The following is a 19,432-nucleotide window of genomic DNA, read 5'->3' on the forward strand; positions in this document are numbered from 1 at the left end:
TTAAGATAACATAGATCAAGGTAAGTAAACTTCAGCTGGTAGGCCATGTCGTGCCCACAGTCTGCTTATGTCTACCCAGGGAGCTAAAAGAAATTTTTACATTTGTAAATAGTTGGGAAACAAATCAATAGAACAAGAGTTTGTAAAATAGTATTCTCAATATGACAAATATGGAAATTAGATAAAATTCTAATTTCAATATCTCTATATAAAGTCTATTGAAATATAGATAAGTTCATTCATTGGCATATTGTCTTAGGGATGCTGTCATGCTACAACAGTTTAGTTGAGTATGTAGTTGTGAAACAAACAGTATGACAAAGCCTAAAATACTTATTATATTATGCCCTGAACAGAAAAAGTGTGCTGATCTGTGACATATAATTCTCAAAAACAATGCTGAGTGGAACACGGTTAGAAAGCAAAAGTATACATATAATAAATAATTTATATAAAATTAGTATTCCTACATCTATATTACCCCTGTTTTGCTGAAATACAGGCAGAGAAGCTATGTGGCTTCTTCATCTCCCAACAAATCGAAGGTTAAAGGATTTGTACCTCTGCTGCAAGGTCCACCCTTAAGAAGGGTGAACATTACATTAAAATTGGTAAACAACTAAAATATCACAGAATTTAAAATGTGGTTTCCTTGGTCCATATTTGCTATTAAATACATTCTAAAGCCTAGGGAGACTATAACACATTCTAAACCAGTTACTTAGAAAGAAATTCATGAAGTTTCCCTAAGGGCTTCCCTGGTAGCTCAGGTTGTAAAGAATCTGCCTGCAGGAGACCTCGGGTTGATTCTGGGTCGGGAAGATCCCCTGGAGAAGGGATAGGCTACCCACTCCAGTATTCTTACCTCGAGAATCCCCATAGACAGAGGAGCCTGGTGGTCTAAAAGGAAAAATATACAAATTAAAGCCGCTTTTTCAAGCTGAACAAAATAAAAGGACAGTTCAATAATGCCAACAAATCAAAGGTCAAGACATACCTTTTTTTATTTCTTTCTGAAACCAGATAAGAACACTGAAAAATATGAACCCTATATTCACACATTCTATGCATGTATTCTAAAAATATAATAATTAACCATTATTGAGCACTCGTTGGTATCAGGCTTTGTAGTAAGTGTTTTACATGGATTAACTTATTAAATCCTAACAGTGAAATTGGTAATGAAATTATCTCCACTACATACACATGGGGTGATTAAGGCTTAAGGAATTTAAGTAACTTGCATCAGGTCACACAGTTGGAATCTAAGGTCAGACAATGACTTAATCACTATATATTCACTCAAGAAGCATTTCTTTAGTATCTCCAATATACATGTCTAGAAACTGGAGATACAGCAGTAAGGAAAAACCAATTCAAATTCATATCCTCAGGGAGCATATATCCTAATGTGTGAGAATGACAATAAATAACAAATATGTGACAGTCACAGGTGAATAAAGGACATAATAAAAAGAGGGGACAGGAGTGACTAAGAGTGCTACTTTAAAAAGGCTGGTCAAAAATAAATAAATAAATAAATAAAAAGGCTGGTCAAGGAAGGCCTCTTTGAGGAGGTGATATCTGAACAGAGACCTAAATGAAATGAGGAAGCCAGTCATATAAACATATCCAGAGAAAGAACACCTCAGGTAGAGAAAAATACTAAGTATAGAAGTCCTCAAATAATTTTTAAAATGTCCTCAGGGAAGAGCATGCTTAATATATCTGGAGACCATCAAGGCAGCCACTGTGACTAGAGCACAGTAACAAAAGGAAGAGAAGGAAATGAGGTTTGAGAAGGCCTAGGACATGACTGAAGCGACACAGCAGCAGCAGCAGAGGCAGATCACGTAGGCACTTAAAGGACAAAGCAAGCACCTTCAACTTTGACTAACTGTGATGGAAAGCCACTTTTGACTAGAGAGGGTGACAAATTTTGACTTTAGCTTTTACAGGATGATACTGTTCTTGCTGTGTACCAATTATCATTATCATAGTTGGGGGGGAGGGTAGAAGAATAGAATCAGGAAGACAGGTTAGGAGACTTTTATAGTAACCCAGATGGAAGATGAAAGAGGCTAATATTAGACTAGTGATGGAGCTAGTGGGGAAAAGTCTCATGCAGTTTGAATACTGCACCAACCAGAACTGATGGGCTGAATGTGGAATATGAGGTTTAGAAAAGAATCAAAAACAACTTCCATATTTTGCTCTGAGTGAATGATTTTGTGGTGTAGCCGCTCAGTAGTGTCCGACTCTTTGCGACCCCATAGACTGCACCATGCCACGCTTCCCTGTCCATCACCATCTCCCAGAGTTGGCTCAAATTCATGTCCATTGAGTTGATGATGCCATCCAACCATCTTACCCTCTGGTCACTCCTCCTCCTCCTGCCCTCAATCTTTCCCAGCATCATAGTCTTTTCCAGTGAGTCAGTTCTTCACATCAAGTGGCCAAAGTAATGGAGCTTCAGTTTCAGCATCAGTCCTTGCAGTGAATATTCAGGACTGATTTCCTTTTGGATGGACTGGTTTGATCTCCTTGCAGTCCAACAGTCAGTCTCTCAAGAGTCTTCTCCAACACCACAGTTCAAAAGCATCAATTATTCAGCACTCAGCCTTCTTTATGGCTCAACTCTCACATCTGTTCACGACTACTAGAAAAATCATAGCTTTGAGTATATGTACCTTTGTCAGCAAAGTGTTGTCTCTGCTTTTTAATACTCTGTCTAGGTTTGTCATAGCTTGAATGATAGTGCCATTTATTGACATGAAGGAGACATTAAGACTGAAGGAGAAGCAGAAAAGGAAATAAAAACAGGGTTCAACTCTGGACACATTAAGTTTGAAAGGTCTATTCGCTACCCAAAAAGAAATGTTACACTCACAACTGAAAAAAGGAGTTAGAGCTCAGAGGAAAGTCAAGACTAGAGGAAAAAACATGGGAATCAACAGCAGACAGATGAAATGCAAAGTAATACAATCTAATGAGATTACACCAGGAGAGAGAACAGATTGTAGAAGCAGATTAAATACTAAGCTCTCTGAAGCACTGGTGAGACTGGAAGAAAACCAAGAGAGCACGGTCCCAGGAGCCAAATGATGGAATGATCAACCATGTCAAAAGCAGCAGGTTGAGTGAGATGAATACTGAAAACTGGCTACTGGACGTGACCAATGATGACCCTGACATAAGTGCTGCAGTGGAATTAGGAGACTAAGGCCTGATTTGACTGGAATGGGTTCAAGAAAGAGTAAGAGCAGAAGAAATGAAAGAAGATACAGACAACGCTTTCAAGTGGTTTTGTTCTACAAAAAAGCATTCTCTTATTCACAGACAATTATTTCATATCCCTTGCTTGTTTGCCTGAGTAACTGCAAGAGTCTCTTGAGTGGTCTCTCTGCTTCCACATACCCATTCAGTCAATGCTCCTGAAAGTAGTCAAACAGATGGGATTAAAATGAATGTCAGATCACGTGATTCCTCTGCTCAAAATTCTCCAATGGCTTTTCATCTCCTTCAGCACAAAAGCCAAAAACCTTACCCTGTAAGACACTTACCCATCTGAAACTCTCCATAATTCAGCCCTCCTCTCCCCATCTTTCCCCTTTGATCTCATCTACTACCCTTTCTCTTACTCACTCTACTCTAGCCATACTTGGGCTCCTTGGTGTTCCTCAAACAAAATTTTAGAGCTAAAGATATGCTTCCAGCCTAAGGAGCTTTCTACCGCTACCAAGTATATTCTTCCCCTCAGAATTGAAATGCCTGTTTCTTATATTCTTCAGGTCTTTACTCAAACATCTCATTCCAAAGAGATATCTTTCATGATAATGCTATTTAAAGCCATAAAATCTCCCATCACTCTATATCCCCCTTTCCTGTTTTATTTTATTCATAGTATTTATCACCCTATAGCACACTACATATTTTACTTATTTTTTTTATTATCTGGTACAAGTGTACAATAGACAGAGTTGGTTTAATCACAGTTGGGATTTTCTCCAGTATGACAGGTATGACAGCTAAGACAGAAGGTACTGAAGGAACACACAGAGGAATAATTATGACAGCCCATGAAATATTTAGTTGGACAAGGAGGAAAGTAGAGGCATGAGGTGACCAACAATGAAAAGATGATTTAGGAAAAAGCAAAAATCAACAGACCAGAGGTTACAAAGAGTTTGAACAATTTTGGGGATGAATGAATGCAAGCTACAGAAACAGAAGATGATGTGAAGATCAGAGTGTGATAAGCTATAAACTAAGATTTTAGAAGTGGAACTATTATTAGTAAAGATGAAATATGCCCAATGAACATGGAAGCAGGAAGCTCAGGTTGATATCAATTTTCCCCATCAATTATTCACTATATTTCCACTTTATATAGGGTCTTCACTGGTGGCTCAGCTGGTAAAGAATCTGCCTGCAATGTGGGAGACCTGGGTTCCATCCCTGGGTTGGGAAGATCTCCTGGAGAGCAAATGGCTATCCACTCCAGTATTCTGGCCTGGAGAATTGCATGAACTGTATAGTCCATGGGGTCGCAAAGAGCCGGACACAACTGAGCACTTTGACTTTTACATCAGCACTGTGTATACTGGCTATAGTGCAGAGAAAAGAGTTTGGGGTTGACAATGAGGTACAACACTGAAACAAAAAGGCGGCCAGCTATGTAGGACGAACAGTGCATCATGTGTAAGTCCTGACTCCCAGGGACGCCCAGTCTCTGCTCTCCCCTGAGGACTTCTTCCTCCACCCCCAGGGCTAGCCCTTGACCCAACAACCTGGTTTTCAAACCTCTTTGGAACCCCAAGTACGTATAAAAGAGAAGAAAAACAACCAATACCTGCTGATAAAAAAGATAATTACCAAGGTACCATGGGGGTTTTACCAAAAAGTACAAAGCTAGGTAGCAAATTTAGCAAAGAACCATATAGTAGCTAAGACTAGCAATGAAGGAGGCATAGTGATTGCAGTATGAAGCTGCCTCTGACAGTCCTAATCATAGGTCACCATAAGTAACTGGGGTGGAAAAAGCTTTTAGGCTGATCTTAGGCTAAGAGGCATCCAGTAAAACAAAGATGGGGAAAAATCTGTAAGCAGATGTATCCTACGCTCATCAGGGAAAACTGTCCAACCTGCTTCAATCATCCCAGGCTCTCTGCTCCCAGGACCTTTGATGAAATCAAATCTCCCAAAGGTAATAGGTTTTCAGGGCTGGCCCTTACTTATATTACTTCAGGACAAGATGGGAGGAAAGAGTTAACAAACACTCTGTATTGAAAACTCATTGTCATTGCAGAGGTCAGACTGGAGCAGGTGCGTGCTAAGTCACTTCACTCGTGTCCAGCTCTTTGCAATCCTATGGACAGTGGCCTCCCAGGTTCCTCTGTCCACAGGATTCTCTAGCAAGAATACTGATACTAGAATGGGTCGCCATGCCCTCCTCAAGGAGATCTTCCTGACCCAGGGGTCAAACCCGAGTCTCTTATGTCTCCTCCATTGACAAGCGAGTTCTTTATCACTAGCACCCCAATGGCTCAAATGATAAAGGATCCACCTGCAATGCAGGAGACTCAGGTTTGATCTCTGTGTCAGGAAGATCCCCTGGAGAAGGGAATGGTCATCCTCTCCAGCATTCTTGCCTGGAGAATTCCAAGAACAGAGGAGCCTAGCGGGCTATAGTCCATGGGGTCACAATTGGACATGATTGAGCAACTAAGCACACACCTTCCATTGAAAACTTAGCGTGAGTACCTGCTCAATCACATCTGATATAGCCTGTCAGGCTCCTCTGTCAATGGGATTTCCCAGGCAAGAATATTGGAGTAAACTGCCATTTCCTTCTCAGGGATGTTCCCAACCGAGGGATCGAACCAGCATCTCGAGCATTGGCAGGCAGAGTCTTTACTACTGTGCCACCTGTAAAGCCCCTGGGAAAACGCAGAAAAATTCTCAAACGCCCATGCCTTAATCACCATGTCCTACACTGTATCCTCCACACAGCTGCCAGAGTAACCCAGGTTAAAAAAACAAGTAAGACCCCTACTTTACTCTTTTTAAATAGTAGTAAAGATCTTCTACCCATCTAGGCTCTTTTAGGCTCTAAACTCATCATCTATGCCGCCAAGTTCAAATTCCAACAATACCAAATCAATTACAGTTTCCTAAAAAATACATGCAGTTTTCCCTCGGCGTATTTTCTGCCCTGTGCTTTTGGGCTTCCCTGATAGCTCAGTTGGTAAAGAATTCGTCTGCAATGCAGGAGACCCCAGTTCAATCCCTGGTTTGGGAAGATCCTCTGGAGAAGGGATAGGCTACCCACTCCAGTATTCTTGGGCTTCTCTTGTGGCTCAGCTGGTAAAGAATCTGCCTGCAATGCAGGAGACCTGGGTTTGATCCCTGGGTTTGGAAAATCCCCCAGAGAAGGGAAAGGCTACATACTCCAGTATTCTGGCCTAGAGAATTCCATGGACTATACAGTATACAGTCCACGGGGTCACAAAGAGTTGGATGTGACTGAGCAACTTTCACTTCACTTTGACTATACAATAACATTCCAGTGCCGAATAATGATTTTCATGAAAAAAATTTTGAAAATTCCTTAATGGTGCTGAGAGAATTCTAGAAAGTAAAATTGAACTCCATCTTCCTCCATCTTCAAAAATGTCTCATTTTCTTTACTTACCTATTTCTCTCTTACTACCGTTATTACTCAATTCAATTCAGTTCAATTACTCAATTCAAAATATTTGAATCATTTCCTGTTCATTCATTCAGTTAGTAAATAATTATGTGCCTATTGTGACAAAGGCCTTGATTACGTATTATGGTATATAAAATGATGATATAGTTCCCACCCTCAATAATTTACAACTTAAAAGCAGATATGAAATAATATAAAATGAATACAGAAGGACAGAAGTGCTATTTATGACAGCCCAATCATAGAAAAGCAACTTCACAGAACAGTTTCTGTGGCACGAGTTAGGCCTGGAAGCTTGAGTAGAATTTCAATGGGCAAAGACTGAGAAGAAAGTTTTTCAGATAGATAACTAATTAAAATAAAAATATGAAAGTGCCTAAGGAGGAAACAAATATTTACTAAGTGCCCATTATGTACCAGTTAAAACACTAAAGGCTGGTACAGTGATGATTAAGACAGCCTCCGAGGAGTTTTTTCTCTGATGAGAGACTGACAACCAATTAGGATATTGCTCAGTATACATTTCAAGTGCCAGCACACATCCATGTTTCTAATAAGTATTCAGACTAATAACTATGTTTCAAATACCACACTAGGTATACAATAATAAATGAAAGAGTCTGGGCCTCAAAGAACTTGCTAACAAGAGAGATAAGCTATTTCAATAATGTATACTACAATGGATACAAAGCAAAGTATTGGGAACCAAGAGAAGGGGCCTCTAACTGATTCTAATAAAAAGTGATGTTTCAAGTAGACCTTGAATGCCAAGGTCTTCAAACTTTATTCTATGGTATTAAAAAGCTAATGAAAGTTTCTGAAGATAAAGCAATGAATTGATTATTTAAAAATACTTATTGCAACTCAGACAGGCAAGGAGTTCCAATCTTCTTTATTAGAATACAGAATAAATTAGAGGTTAAAAGGCTAAAAGCAGAGTAAACGCAGTTAAGATATTACAACAACCAAGACAAAAGTTTATAAATGGTGTAAATTAAGGTGATGACAGTGAGCATAAAGATTTGAAACATATCATGAAGACAGAATCAGCAGAATCTGGATAAGGGGGTCAAGGGAGAGCGAAAAGACAAAGACCACAGATATAATTTCAAGTTTGAGGACCAGAGAAAGGAAAGACACAGGGAGAAGCACATTTCAAAAGAGAATAATGGAATCTATCAATATTTCAATGATACAGTAAGCCACTAATCCAGAGATCCAAGTTCTGCATCCTGTTCAGAAATTATTCCTAAATACCAGCATGGTATAACACATAACAGCATTATTCCACGTCAGGAGAAATGAAGAACAAAGTCATTTCTGAAAGGTAGATACCTTGGTGATCAGCTAGGTTTTTACTCCCTGAATGAATGGAATAATCCATCCCACCTCATAACACACAAAATTGAAAATTTTTAAGTTTTCAACAAATAATTTCAAGTCATGGAATTTCAAGACACTATCAAATTATGAAAACCACTAATGTTAAGATCACAAATGCTGAGGGTCTAAGGTGGAAATGTTAAGGCTAGAAATGGAAATATAAAGCTAAGAGGTGAGGCCTAGAGACTCAGATGACTTTACAAGGAGGCTCTCTAACATAATGTCATGAACAAAGAGAACTACAGACCCTTTTGCTCAGTCGGTAAAGAATGCCTACAATGCGAAGAACTGGGTTCGATTCTTGGGTTGGGAAGATCCCTTGGAGGAGGGCATAGCAACGCACTCCAGTATTCTTGCCCAGAGAATCCCCATGGACAAAAGAGTCGGACACAACTGAACGACTAAGCACAGCACATAGACCCTACCCAATATCCTAAGTACTTGCCATGAATAGGGTAAGCCTGTTAAAAAACAAAATACAATTAAGAAAAAAACCTGTGGACTTCCCTGGTGGTCCCGTGGTTAAGAATCCACTTGCTAATGCAAGAGGCATGGATTCGATCCATGGTCAGGGAAAATTCCACGTGCCAAGGGGCAACTAAGCCAGTGTGCCACAACTACTGAGCCTTCACGTCACAACTAATGAAGCCCACACGCTCCAAAGCCCATAAGCTGCAACTACTGAAGCCGATGTGCCCTGGAGCCTGTGCTCGGCAACAAGACAAACCACTGCAATGAGAAGTCCATGCTCGGCAACCAGAGGGTAATCCCCACTCCCAGCAACTGGAGGAAAGCCTGAGCAGCAACAAAGACCCAGCACAACCAAAAGTGAATAAGTAAATAAATAAATTTTTTAAAACAAAGGATAAAAGAAAAAAGCTGGGAATTCTCTGTTGGTTCAGTGGTTAGGACTCAGTGTTTTCACACGCAGGGGCCTGGGTTCCCTGGTCGGGAAACTAAGATCCTGTAAGCCTCAGCATGACCAAAAAAAAGAAAAAGAAAAAAAGCTAAGGACAGAGAGGAAACACATCCTCAAGGAACTCACTGGGGACAGCAACGGAAAACAGAAAAAGACACCCAAGAAGCAGTTAGAGAAACAGGAGTAGAAAAGACATTATGACAAAAGAGAAGAAAATGTCAAAAGAAACACATGGTCAAGAGTGACCAATAGTTCACAGAGGGCAGAGAAGAGGGAGGTTATCAGATTTAGTCATTTTAAGGTCCCCAAGACTGCTGCAAATCTTTCCGTGTAATTCTTTCACAATGAAAACTTTTAACAAATAGCCACATGTTATTTTTCAACTTAAAAAAGGAAGTTTTAGCATCTATCATGGTACATTTACGCAAGGGAAAACTATACAGCAGGGAAAAAGAACACGTTTTTTCTAAAAGAAACAACATAGATGAATCTTACAGACATAGCTGAATGAAAGAGTACAGTCATAAAAGAGTTGAGCTGAATGATTTACTTTATATGAAGTTCAGAAGAGGCAACACTAATCCATGGTGATAGAGGCTGGTGAGTGGTTACCTCTAGAGATGGGTAATACCTGGGGGAAAACACAAAGGCACATTCTAGGGTACCGGAAATGTTCTACATCTTTATCTGAGGAGCGGTCACATAGGTGTATTTATTCTGTAAAAATTCATGGGCTGAATGAACCTTTGATTTGCACTCTGTAGTCACATCACAATTAAAAAGTAAATAAATAAACACACAAGTTACTGATGACCTTGAAGACATCAGTTTGGGGAGAGTGTATGTGTAAAAGCCAAATATATGAGGAATGTATGTAAGGTGAAGAAGCTGAGACAGTGAACTGTTGTTGTTCAGTCACTCAGTTGTGTCTAACTCTTTGCAACCCCATGGACTGCAGCACGCCAGGCTTCTCTGTCCTTCACCATCTCCTGGAGCATTCTCAGACTCCTGAACATAAACTCATTTTTCAAGAAGGTTGCTGGTTAGCAAAAATGAGATTACAAAGTAGCTTAAGTAGGTTACAAAACTCAGGGAAATCCTGTTGTTTTGTTTTTATTTGAGGTATAAGACAATAAGGGCCTACAGAAGATAAGAGGGAATGAAATCAAAAACATAAAGAAATTAGCCTGGAAGAGGATAAGCACTTCCTTCTTTGAGATTTAAAAGGATGAGTGAACACAGAAATCCTGAGATAAAGGGGAAGAAATCAAGTAACCTTGAACTCTTCAGTGAAGCACTGGATAAGGTAAATTGGACCAGGTAAACTTGAGTCAGGAAAGGATCTGGGTTTTAAGTACATTTTAAAATGTTTTGAATAGGAACTGCAGAGAATATAAAAGACAAGGTTGAGAGAGAAAATTACAGTAAGAGGACAATGCTCAGCGGCCTTAAAGTAAGGGCAAAGATAGCAAGAGCACAGTCTACTCAGCACTGGGTGGAGAATACAAGATAAAAAACCAACAGTGGGGGAAAGTCCAAGTGCTAACATGTGCATCACTGAAACTATATAATAATGATGTCTATGGAAAATACTTATTTAACATACGAGAAAGGTCTCCTGTTAGGCAGGAGACCTAACGGGACCCTTCAAATCTCCAAAGATGAAGTCAGTAGGGTCTTGAATAGTATGTGCAAAAGGGAAGCTGTCACTGGAGTCCATTACTACAGTACATTTTTCTGTAAATCCCACAAGATCAAGGACCATGCACGTACTCACTGAACTTCCTACAGCTACTAATGAGAACTTCTCCTCCCTCATAAAACTGACCTTTATCCACTACTTCTAAATAACCCACACTCGATTAATAAATTAATACATAAACACATCCTGTCCATTCAGAAACTCCACGAACTTTTTGCATTTCTATGTTTTCCCACTAAGATATTTTCAGTGGTAAACTCCTAGAAGGCAGAGACTAAATCTATGAATTCTCTGCTCACAGTACTGCCTTTGGATTGCACACATGCAGCCCCAAAGCACATGTTTTAAAAAGTGCTTTCTCATAAAATGGATCATTACTGGAGAGAACTTTAACAATGGCTAGGAACATATTCCAACAAGACTATAACGATGGCCAAATCAGAGAATGCTTGGGAATGACATCTTTTTCACAACTGTCAAGGCAACCTCGAGAAAATAAGATAACATTTACTATATCACACTGACTGTCCCTACCTTACACTTTTGCCCCTCTGGATAATTCCTCCATACCCCTTTAGTAAGCCTATTCTTTGCACTTCATTCACTGCCAGCCCACATTGCGGCGTCCCTTCTCCAGAACCCTTTACTTCAAACGCCCATAGGACCATTTTTCATCCCTACGCTCTCATTTCCCATTCAACCCCAGACTAATACTTCCATTTCTCCACTCCCCATTTTTCTGCCTCTCCAGACCTCCCATTCCTCCTGCCCAACTTCAATTCAGTCCCCACCCCTTCAACTCCCCCAGCCCAAATCTTCCCGCCCGAGACAGCCCTCCCCCATCAGTCCCATTCAGGCTCCCCCTCCCCATCCTTTCCCTCCGAGACCCCGGCCAGCCCTACCTGCTCCCTGACTTCGGGCCCTACGGGCCCGGTCCGCTCCTCCAGTCGCTGCCTCCCGGGCGGCGCTCTCCGGCGCGGGGGCAGGGGCTGGGGCTGGGGCAGCTCCGCCGCCCGCTGAGCCCCATCCTCCCGGCCGGCTGCCTGCGGCAGCGGCGGCGGCGGCGGCTGCGGTCGATCGCGGCAGCGGCTCCGCTTCATATCTGCGGCTGGGCCCTGCGGGCGTCAGCGCCGCGACTGTCCCGGCCCCGCACCGCCCCGGGCCGCCGCGCTACCGCGCCAACCACCTCCCGCGGCCACCATGGCCCGGCGGGCACCCGAAGCCACCGATCCCAGCCCGCAGCTCCTCCGCGCTTTCTGGGGCCTCAAGGGCCGCGGCCTCCTTGGCGTTCCTTACGCAGGAGGCAGCATCGCCGCAGCCTCGTCCTGTCCCAGCCGGCACACGCTCGGCTGGTCACCCGCCGCCGCCGCCGCCGGCTCCCCAGCCAGCCGTCCGCCCGCCCGCCCGCCTGCCTCTGGCCGGGCCCCGCCCCTCCCTTCCCCTCGCGCGCGCGCACCGGGAGCCCGCCCGCCACCTCCGGCCGCGCGCCGTCTCCCGCGCACGCGCCAGCGAACGGTCGCGAGAGACCCGCCCTTGGCCCCACCGCGTGGTGTGGGAGGGAGGGGGCGGAGAGCGGAAGGGGGCGGGGCCCGGCGCGCCTGTGGTAGCCGCGGACGGTTCATTGATTCTTTCATTCGTCCATTCATGAAATTGTGTGCCGGGCCAAGCTAAGTGGTGCGGATCTAAAATGAATTAGAACTGATCAACGTCCTCAAGGAAGTAGGTGGAGAAGGACCAGGAGCAGCAAGAAGATAAAGGAGACAACTAGTGAACAGAACACGAATGCATGCCTTTTTGTTAAGCACCTTCCAACCAACTGTCATCTGATCGTCACATCACACTTTGAAGGCAGGTCTGTTCATTCTCCTGTTACAGATAAGAAGACCGACGAGAAGTGACATGTACCAGGTCATTGAGCAAGCTAGACAGAACTCAAATTCTGGCTTTTCTGACTCTTTCCACGGTTTCCTGCAGCTTCCAAAAAGTAAGACTGGATGTGGAAAGTCCTATAAAAGGGGAAGAAGCAATAGATTCCTTCAAGGGGAAAGAGAAGACAAGCTTCCAGAACATCGCCATGATTCCCCACTGACAATGAAGTAATTACGTTATAGCCCAGTCTAGCCTGGCCACCGCGAGTCCAACTGTGGCCTGGGCAGCTCAGCCTGCCACTTTCAGTGACTCATCTGCTCAGCAACGTGGCTGTAGCTCAGCCCTGTCTGGCCTCCTCCTTCTGGCTTCAGCTGGCCTGCCACAGCACCATATTTTTCCTCTTTTGACTTGACGGGAATGCTTTCACAGAAGCATTTCCTTAAGGGGTCACCCTTTTTATCCTGAGCCTCCTCCCTGAACCTTTTTTAAAAGGTAGTAATAACTAACATTATAGCAAAACTACTGGATACCAGACAGTGTGCATTCAATTCACACATATGTGAACAAGAGGTAAGTTGTATTATTTCCAGTTTACAGTTGAGGAAACTGAGGTTCAAGTTACATAAAATGCTCAGTATGACACTGCTAATAAGTGCAGAGCCAGGACTCAGACCAAGGTCTATCAGATATCAGAGCCTACACACACAACCAATGTTTCTACAGTCCATCATCAATCTGCTCCTTGTATCCCCTGTTTCAGTTTCTCACCACCATCCACCCCTTGTTGCCTCAACCAGAAACCTAGAAGTCATCCTATACTTCTTTCCTCCCCCTCCTGTCCCCACATCCAATTAATGAACAAGTCTTGCTTCTTCTGTAACTTTACCATCTCTCCAGTCTGTCTCCTCTTTCCATCATACTAGTACTACCTCACTTCAAGTCTTATCTTCTCTCACCTACTTGACTAGGAAAACTTTCTAACTAATTCATCTACATCCAGACCCTTTCTCTTTAAACCCGTCCTCCAATAAGCCTTTACAAGAATCTTCAAAAAACACGTTACTTTCTTGCTTAAAACAGTTAAATAGGTTTCCATGACCTTCAAGATGAAGTCTACCACTGAACTTAGTATGATTGGCAAGGATATCAAATCTGGTCTCTGTCTAGGCCACCTTCTCCTATTAATTCTTTTTTTTTTTCCCTATTAATTCTTGTGTGTATGTGTGCTTAATTCCTCAGTCATGTCTGACTCTTTGCAACTCTTTGCAACCCCATGGACTATAACCCACCAGACTTCTCTGTCCATGGGATTCTCCAGGCAAGAATACCCAAGTTTATGGTAATTTATTACCCAGTAATAGAAAACTAATACACTCAGATACTTAGTTTCTCAGCCTCTTATGTGTCAGAGATGGCCATGTGGCACAGTCTGGCCTGAGTCCACGTTTACTCCTATCTTCCCCAGTTTAATAAATGACAAGCCAATATTTTTTTCAGTTTCTCAGGCCAAAAGCTCAGAATGATACTTGAATATTTTCTTTCTCACACATTTCACATCCATTCCACTAGCAAATTCTATGCTAGCCGAGTTAAGATAATGTTATAATTATCTGGGAGAGAGGTGATGATGACAAGTACTAAGAAAGTGATAGTCCTGATGAAAGAAAGTGAATGAATTTTAGAGAGACTCAGAAAGCAGAAACAATAGGAACTGTTGATTCATCTGGGTAGAGACAAAGAAAGAATATTTGAGAATAATTTCCAAGATTCTGGCTTGGACAACTGATATAGGGAACAATAAAGAAGTTTGAAGGAGATTATGATTGATCACTTAGATGTATTTGCTGTTAAGTACCAATGAGATATCTATGGAAGGATGTACAGTGAACTATTGATTAAATTGGTTTAGAGCCCAGAAGTGAGAGCTACCAGTATTTAGATGTATAACAAATACAAACTGTTCAATAATCTCGGGGTTATACATGTGATGACATTCTTTTCTGTTTTCTAGTTAGTCACTCAGGCCCCTCATGTCAAGTTATCAGGAAGTCTAGTATCTCCTCCTTAATTATTTAAGAACTCCAAAGTTCCTACATATTCTAAAGGTAAGGATGGTAGTTGTCTATTGCTATATAATAAACCATCTCAAAATGTGCGACTTAAAACAACAAGCATTTATTTAGCTGACAATTCTGTAGATCAGCTGGATGGTTCTTATGGCCTGGACCAGTTTAGCTTATCACTGCTTGGCTTGCAAGTGCATCTGCAGTTAGCTGAGGATTGATGGGTGGCTAGATAATCTAGAATGGCCTTTCTCAGACATCTGGCAGTTTTCAGGCTGTTGGCCATAGCAGTAGAGCCAACTAAGTCACATATCTCATCATCCAGCAGACTAACTTGAATTTCTTCACATGGCAGTAGTATAGGGGTCCCAAGAACAGAAAAAAGTCAGCAAGCCTCAATGTGTAAACACTTTGTAAGTCTTCCTTGGTGTTGCATTGGCAACTGTGTCATTGCCGAAGCAAGTCATAAATCACAAAGCAAGTTGTTGCCAAAGCAAGTCAGTGTGGAAAGGGACTAAAGTTACATGGCAAGGGGCAATGGATTCAAAGAGAAGAAGAGTGTAGCTATCTTTGAAATTCTACTCCAGGAAGATCAGTACAGTTTCCACAGTAGCATCATCGTATACTGGGACCATGTTATGATGTGAAAGTCTTTGTCCTCCCAAAATTCGTATGTTAAAGTCCTACCTTCCAAAGTGGCTATGTTTGGAGATCAGACCCCTGAGGAAGTGATCAAGGTTAAATGAAGTCATAAGGTTGGGGACTGGATCCAACAGGAGTATTATCTGAACTGGGAGGACCTTGTTATGTGGTCTATATTAGTCTGCTTGGGCTGTCATAACAAGGTACCTTATGGAACTCTGTGGTGGTCCAGTGGTTAGGACTCTACACTTCCACTGCCCTGGGCCAGGGTGGATCCCTGGTTGGGGAACTAGGATCCTGTAAGTTGTAAGAGGAGACACCAGAGGGTGCTTGCTCACCCCCACCCTGTGCACATATACACAACAGGACATGTGACTGTGTAGCAAAGAGGTGGGTACCTACAAGCCAGGAAGAGAGCCTTCACCAGAGAATCAGTCAGAATCTTGATCTTGGACTTTTAGCCTCCAGAACTGTGAGAAAATAAATTTCTATTGTTTATACCACCCAGTCTAATGTTTTGTTTTGTTTTTTTCTCTTTGGCTGCTCCTTGGCAACTTACAGGATCCTAGTTCCCCAACCAGGGATCCACCCTGGCCCAGGGCAGTGCAAATGTAGAGTCCTAACCACTGGACCACCACAGAGTTCCATAAGGTACCTTGTTATGACAGCCCAAGCAGACTAATACAGACCACATAACAAGGCCCTCCCAGTTCAGCAAAGTTTTCTGAGAGAGGACAAGCCCGTTCCCTTGGTGCCCAGCTCAGCCAAAGATGCCAGGGTCACAGTTCCCACAGCTGAAGCTCTTAGTGGTAGAGCTATGTTTTCTATTTCCATATACAGCACAATCAATTGCCAGGGAAGCAAGCAGACCCAGGACAAGTTTCCCACGGAGCCCACATCCTAGTGATCTGCAATTCTTCCTCTTAAACACTCAAAAGAGAGAGTATCTAATTATGCCCCTTTTCCCTAGGCAATGATTGCTTGCCAATTCTCCTAAGGGAGGATACTCTTATGCTTCTAGGGGCCAAGGTATCATTACATACCCTCTTGGAAAAGGCTGTTTTCAGTGATACTAACATTCTCTACTCTTCTATGAAAGACTTCCTAGGAGATTCAAAGGGGCTCACATAATCTTTCTAAGAGTTAACTACAAAGATTCCTTATTACAATTATGGCAAAAACAGACACTTGTCACCAAATATCCATTCTTCCCTTTTCATATTAGTAGACACATGCCACCTAGAATAAAGAAAATTTCCAGCCTTCTTTGTGGCTAAATGTAACCATGTGACTAAGCTCTGACCAATGAGCTGTGAGCATGAGCGTAACCTTTGAATTACAGTCTAAAAGGGAAAAGTCATGTCTTTCCTGTCTTCTTTTCTCCTTTTTTCTAGGTTGTTGCTTGGAGAGTGGTCATGGTAGTAACCTATCTTGAACCACACAGATAAGAAACCATCTAAGGGAGGGCAAAGCAACAATGTAGAAAGATCCAAGATAATCTAATGGATCAGACTTGCCATTCTTGCCCCCTGTAGCATTATGTGAGAGAGACATATACCCCTATCTTAAGTTACTGTAATTTGGGGTGTCAGTTACATGTAACTAAACCTCCATTGTCATCACTTAATATGATGATTTTTAGTATCTGTTTTGCTAGAGCTGATGGATCCAAATGTAACCTCAAGCAGGGCACCAGCTACAGATGGAAACTGAAGCCATATTAAATACATTAGAATATACTCAGCAATAAAGGAAACAGGACTCTTAGGAAATTTGGAACGGGAAGCATCTCTAGGACCCTCAGCAACAGGAGTGTAGGGCATTTTACTCCATGCTCTGTTATTACCATGACTAAGTTTCTCTCTTGATCTCTGCTCTAATTCATGTGTCTTTTTGCTTTTCCTCCCAGAAGCAACCACCTTATTTATCCTGTTATGTATTACTGCTTTATATCATCACTTCTATCTACCAATATTTTCTATTTAGGCAAAATTTTATCTTGGCCATTGCCTCTTATGTGCTAACTGGACTCTTTATGCAATTTTAAAAACTTCATTTATTGTTTCTAATGTCCAATTAATTCCCTGTTTTCTAATTCATTTGTCTAAGGATGAGAAACTAAGTGGCCAAACTTTACCTGTCAAGTTACTTTAATAGCTGCTGGATAACCTACACATTAATTAGGGCTGTGCTGTGCTAAGTCACTTCAATTGTGTCTGACTCTTGCAACGCTATGGACTGTGGCCCACCAGTCTCCTCTGTCCATGGGATTCTCCAGGTAAGAATACTAGAGTGGATTGCCATGCCTTCCTCCAGGGGATCGTCCCTATCTCCAGGGATCAAACCCATGTCTCTTGTGGGTTCTTTACCACTAGCACCACTTGGAAGCCCCAGTTAGGAGTACCTTCCTGGTTTAATTAACAATGTAAAGGAATTGGGAAGATGGTATCATGTGGAACAGAACATGATTGCTTAGGACTACCAAAGAATGTTCAAACTACCGCACAATTGCACTCATCTCACATGCTAGTAAAGTAATGCTCAAAATTCTCCAAGCCAGGCTTCAGCAATACGTGAACCGTGAACTTCCTGATGTTCAAGCTGGTTTTAGAAAAGGCAGAGGAACCAGAGATCAAATTGCCAACATCTGCTGGATCATGGAAAAAACAAGAGAGTTCCAGAAAAACATCTAATTCTGCTTTGTTGACTATGCCAAAGCCTTTGACTGTGTGGATCACAATAAACTGTGAAAAATTCTGAAAGAGATGGGAATACCAGACCACCTGACCTGCCTCTTGAGAAATCTGTATGCAGGTCAGGAAGCAACAGTTAGAACTGGACATGGAACAACAGACTGGTTCCAAATAGGAAAAGGAGTACGTCAAGGCTGTATATTGTCACCCTGCTTATTTAACTTCTATGCAGAGTACATCATGAGAAATGCTGGACTGGAAGAAACACAAGCTGGAATCAAGATTGCTGGGAGAAATATCAATAACCTCAGATATACAGATGACACCACCCTTATGGCAGAAAGTGAAGAGGAACTAAAAAGCCTCTTGATGAAAGTGAAAGTGGAGAGTGAAAAAGTTGGCTTAAAGCTCAACATTCAGAAAATGAAGATCATGGCATCCGGTCCCATCACTTCATGGGGAATAGATGGGGAAACAGTGGAAACAGTGTCAGACTTTATTTTGGGGGGCTCCAAAATCACTGCAGATGGCAACTGCAGCCATGAAATTAAAAGACGCTTACTCCTTGGAAGGAAAGTTATGACCAACCTAGATAGCATATTGAAAAGCAGAGACATTACTTTGCCAACAAAGGTTCGTCTAGTCAAGGCTATGGTTTTTCCTGTGGTCATGTATGGATGTGACAGTTGGACTGTGAAGAAGGCTGAGCGCCAAAGAATTGATGCTTTTGAACTGTGGTGTTGGAGAAGACGCTTGAGAGTCCCTTAGACTGCAAGGAGATCCAACCAGTCCATTCTGAAGGAGATCAGCCCTGGGATTTCTTTGGAAGGAATGATGCTAAAGCTGAAACTCCAGTACTTTGGCCACCTCATGCGAAAACACTCATTGGAAAAGACCCTGATGCTGGGAGGGATTGGGGGCAGGAGGAGAAGGGGACAACAGAGGATGAGATGGCTGGATGGCATCACTGACTCGATGGACGTGAGTCTGAGTGAACTCCGGGAGTTGGTGATGGATAGGGAGGCCTGGTGTGCTGTGATTCATGGGGTCACAAAGAGTTAGACACGACTGAGCAACTGAACTGAATTGCACCCCTTGACAGAGGTGTGGGAGAGAGAATTTTCCATAAAGATCAGAAACTATGAGTGACATGTCTTCAACAGGTATATTGAAGGGGAATAAAAGTGGAGACCAGAAACCCCTTAAGAGTCTATTCCAAAGGAACAGGTAAAAGTGATCAGGCACTTGTCTGAGTTTTATAATAGTAGAGCTAGAGAGAAAGGGACAGAGTGAAAAAATTTTAACTTCTGTACAGTTTACAGGGTTTGATGAATAGCCAGAGAGGAAAATGAACAAATGGGATGAATCAGGGATGATATTCAGGATTATGGTTTAAATAACCAGGTGGACAGTGGTGTCTTTCACTGTCCTAGAGAATACTGAAGAAAG

General features: G+C 42.3%; 1 protein-coding gene across 4 annotated transcripts in view; it reads right to left on the minus strand.

The window, feature by feature from the left end:
* Positions 1 to 12,120, minus strand: part of MAST2 (microtubule associated serine/threonine kinase 2) — a 207,379-nt gene extending 195,259 nt beyond the window's left edge. For all 4 annotated transcript variants that reach the window (XM_070368127.1, XM_070368126.1, XM_070368125.1 and 1 more), the window contains exon 1: positions 11,619 to 12,120. In XM_070368127.1, the coding sequence (XP_070224228.1) occupies positions 11,619 to 11,816 (198 nt within the window). In that variant the 5' untranslated portion in view covers positions 11,817 to 12,120. The remainder of the gene's footprint in view (positions 1 to 11,618) is intronic.
* Positions 12,121 to 19,432: the final 7,312 nt, after the last annotated feature.

Source organism: Bos mutus, chromosome 3 (genome assembly GCF_027580195.1).
Source record: "Bos mutus isolate GX-2022 chromosome 3, NWIPB_WYAK_1.1, whole genome shotgun sequence".
NCBI lineage: Eukaryota > Metazoa > Chordata > Mammalia > Artiodactyla > Bovidae > Bos > Bos mutus.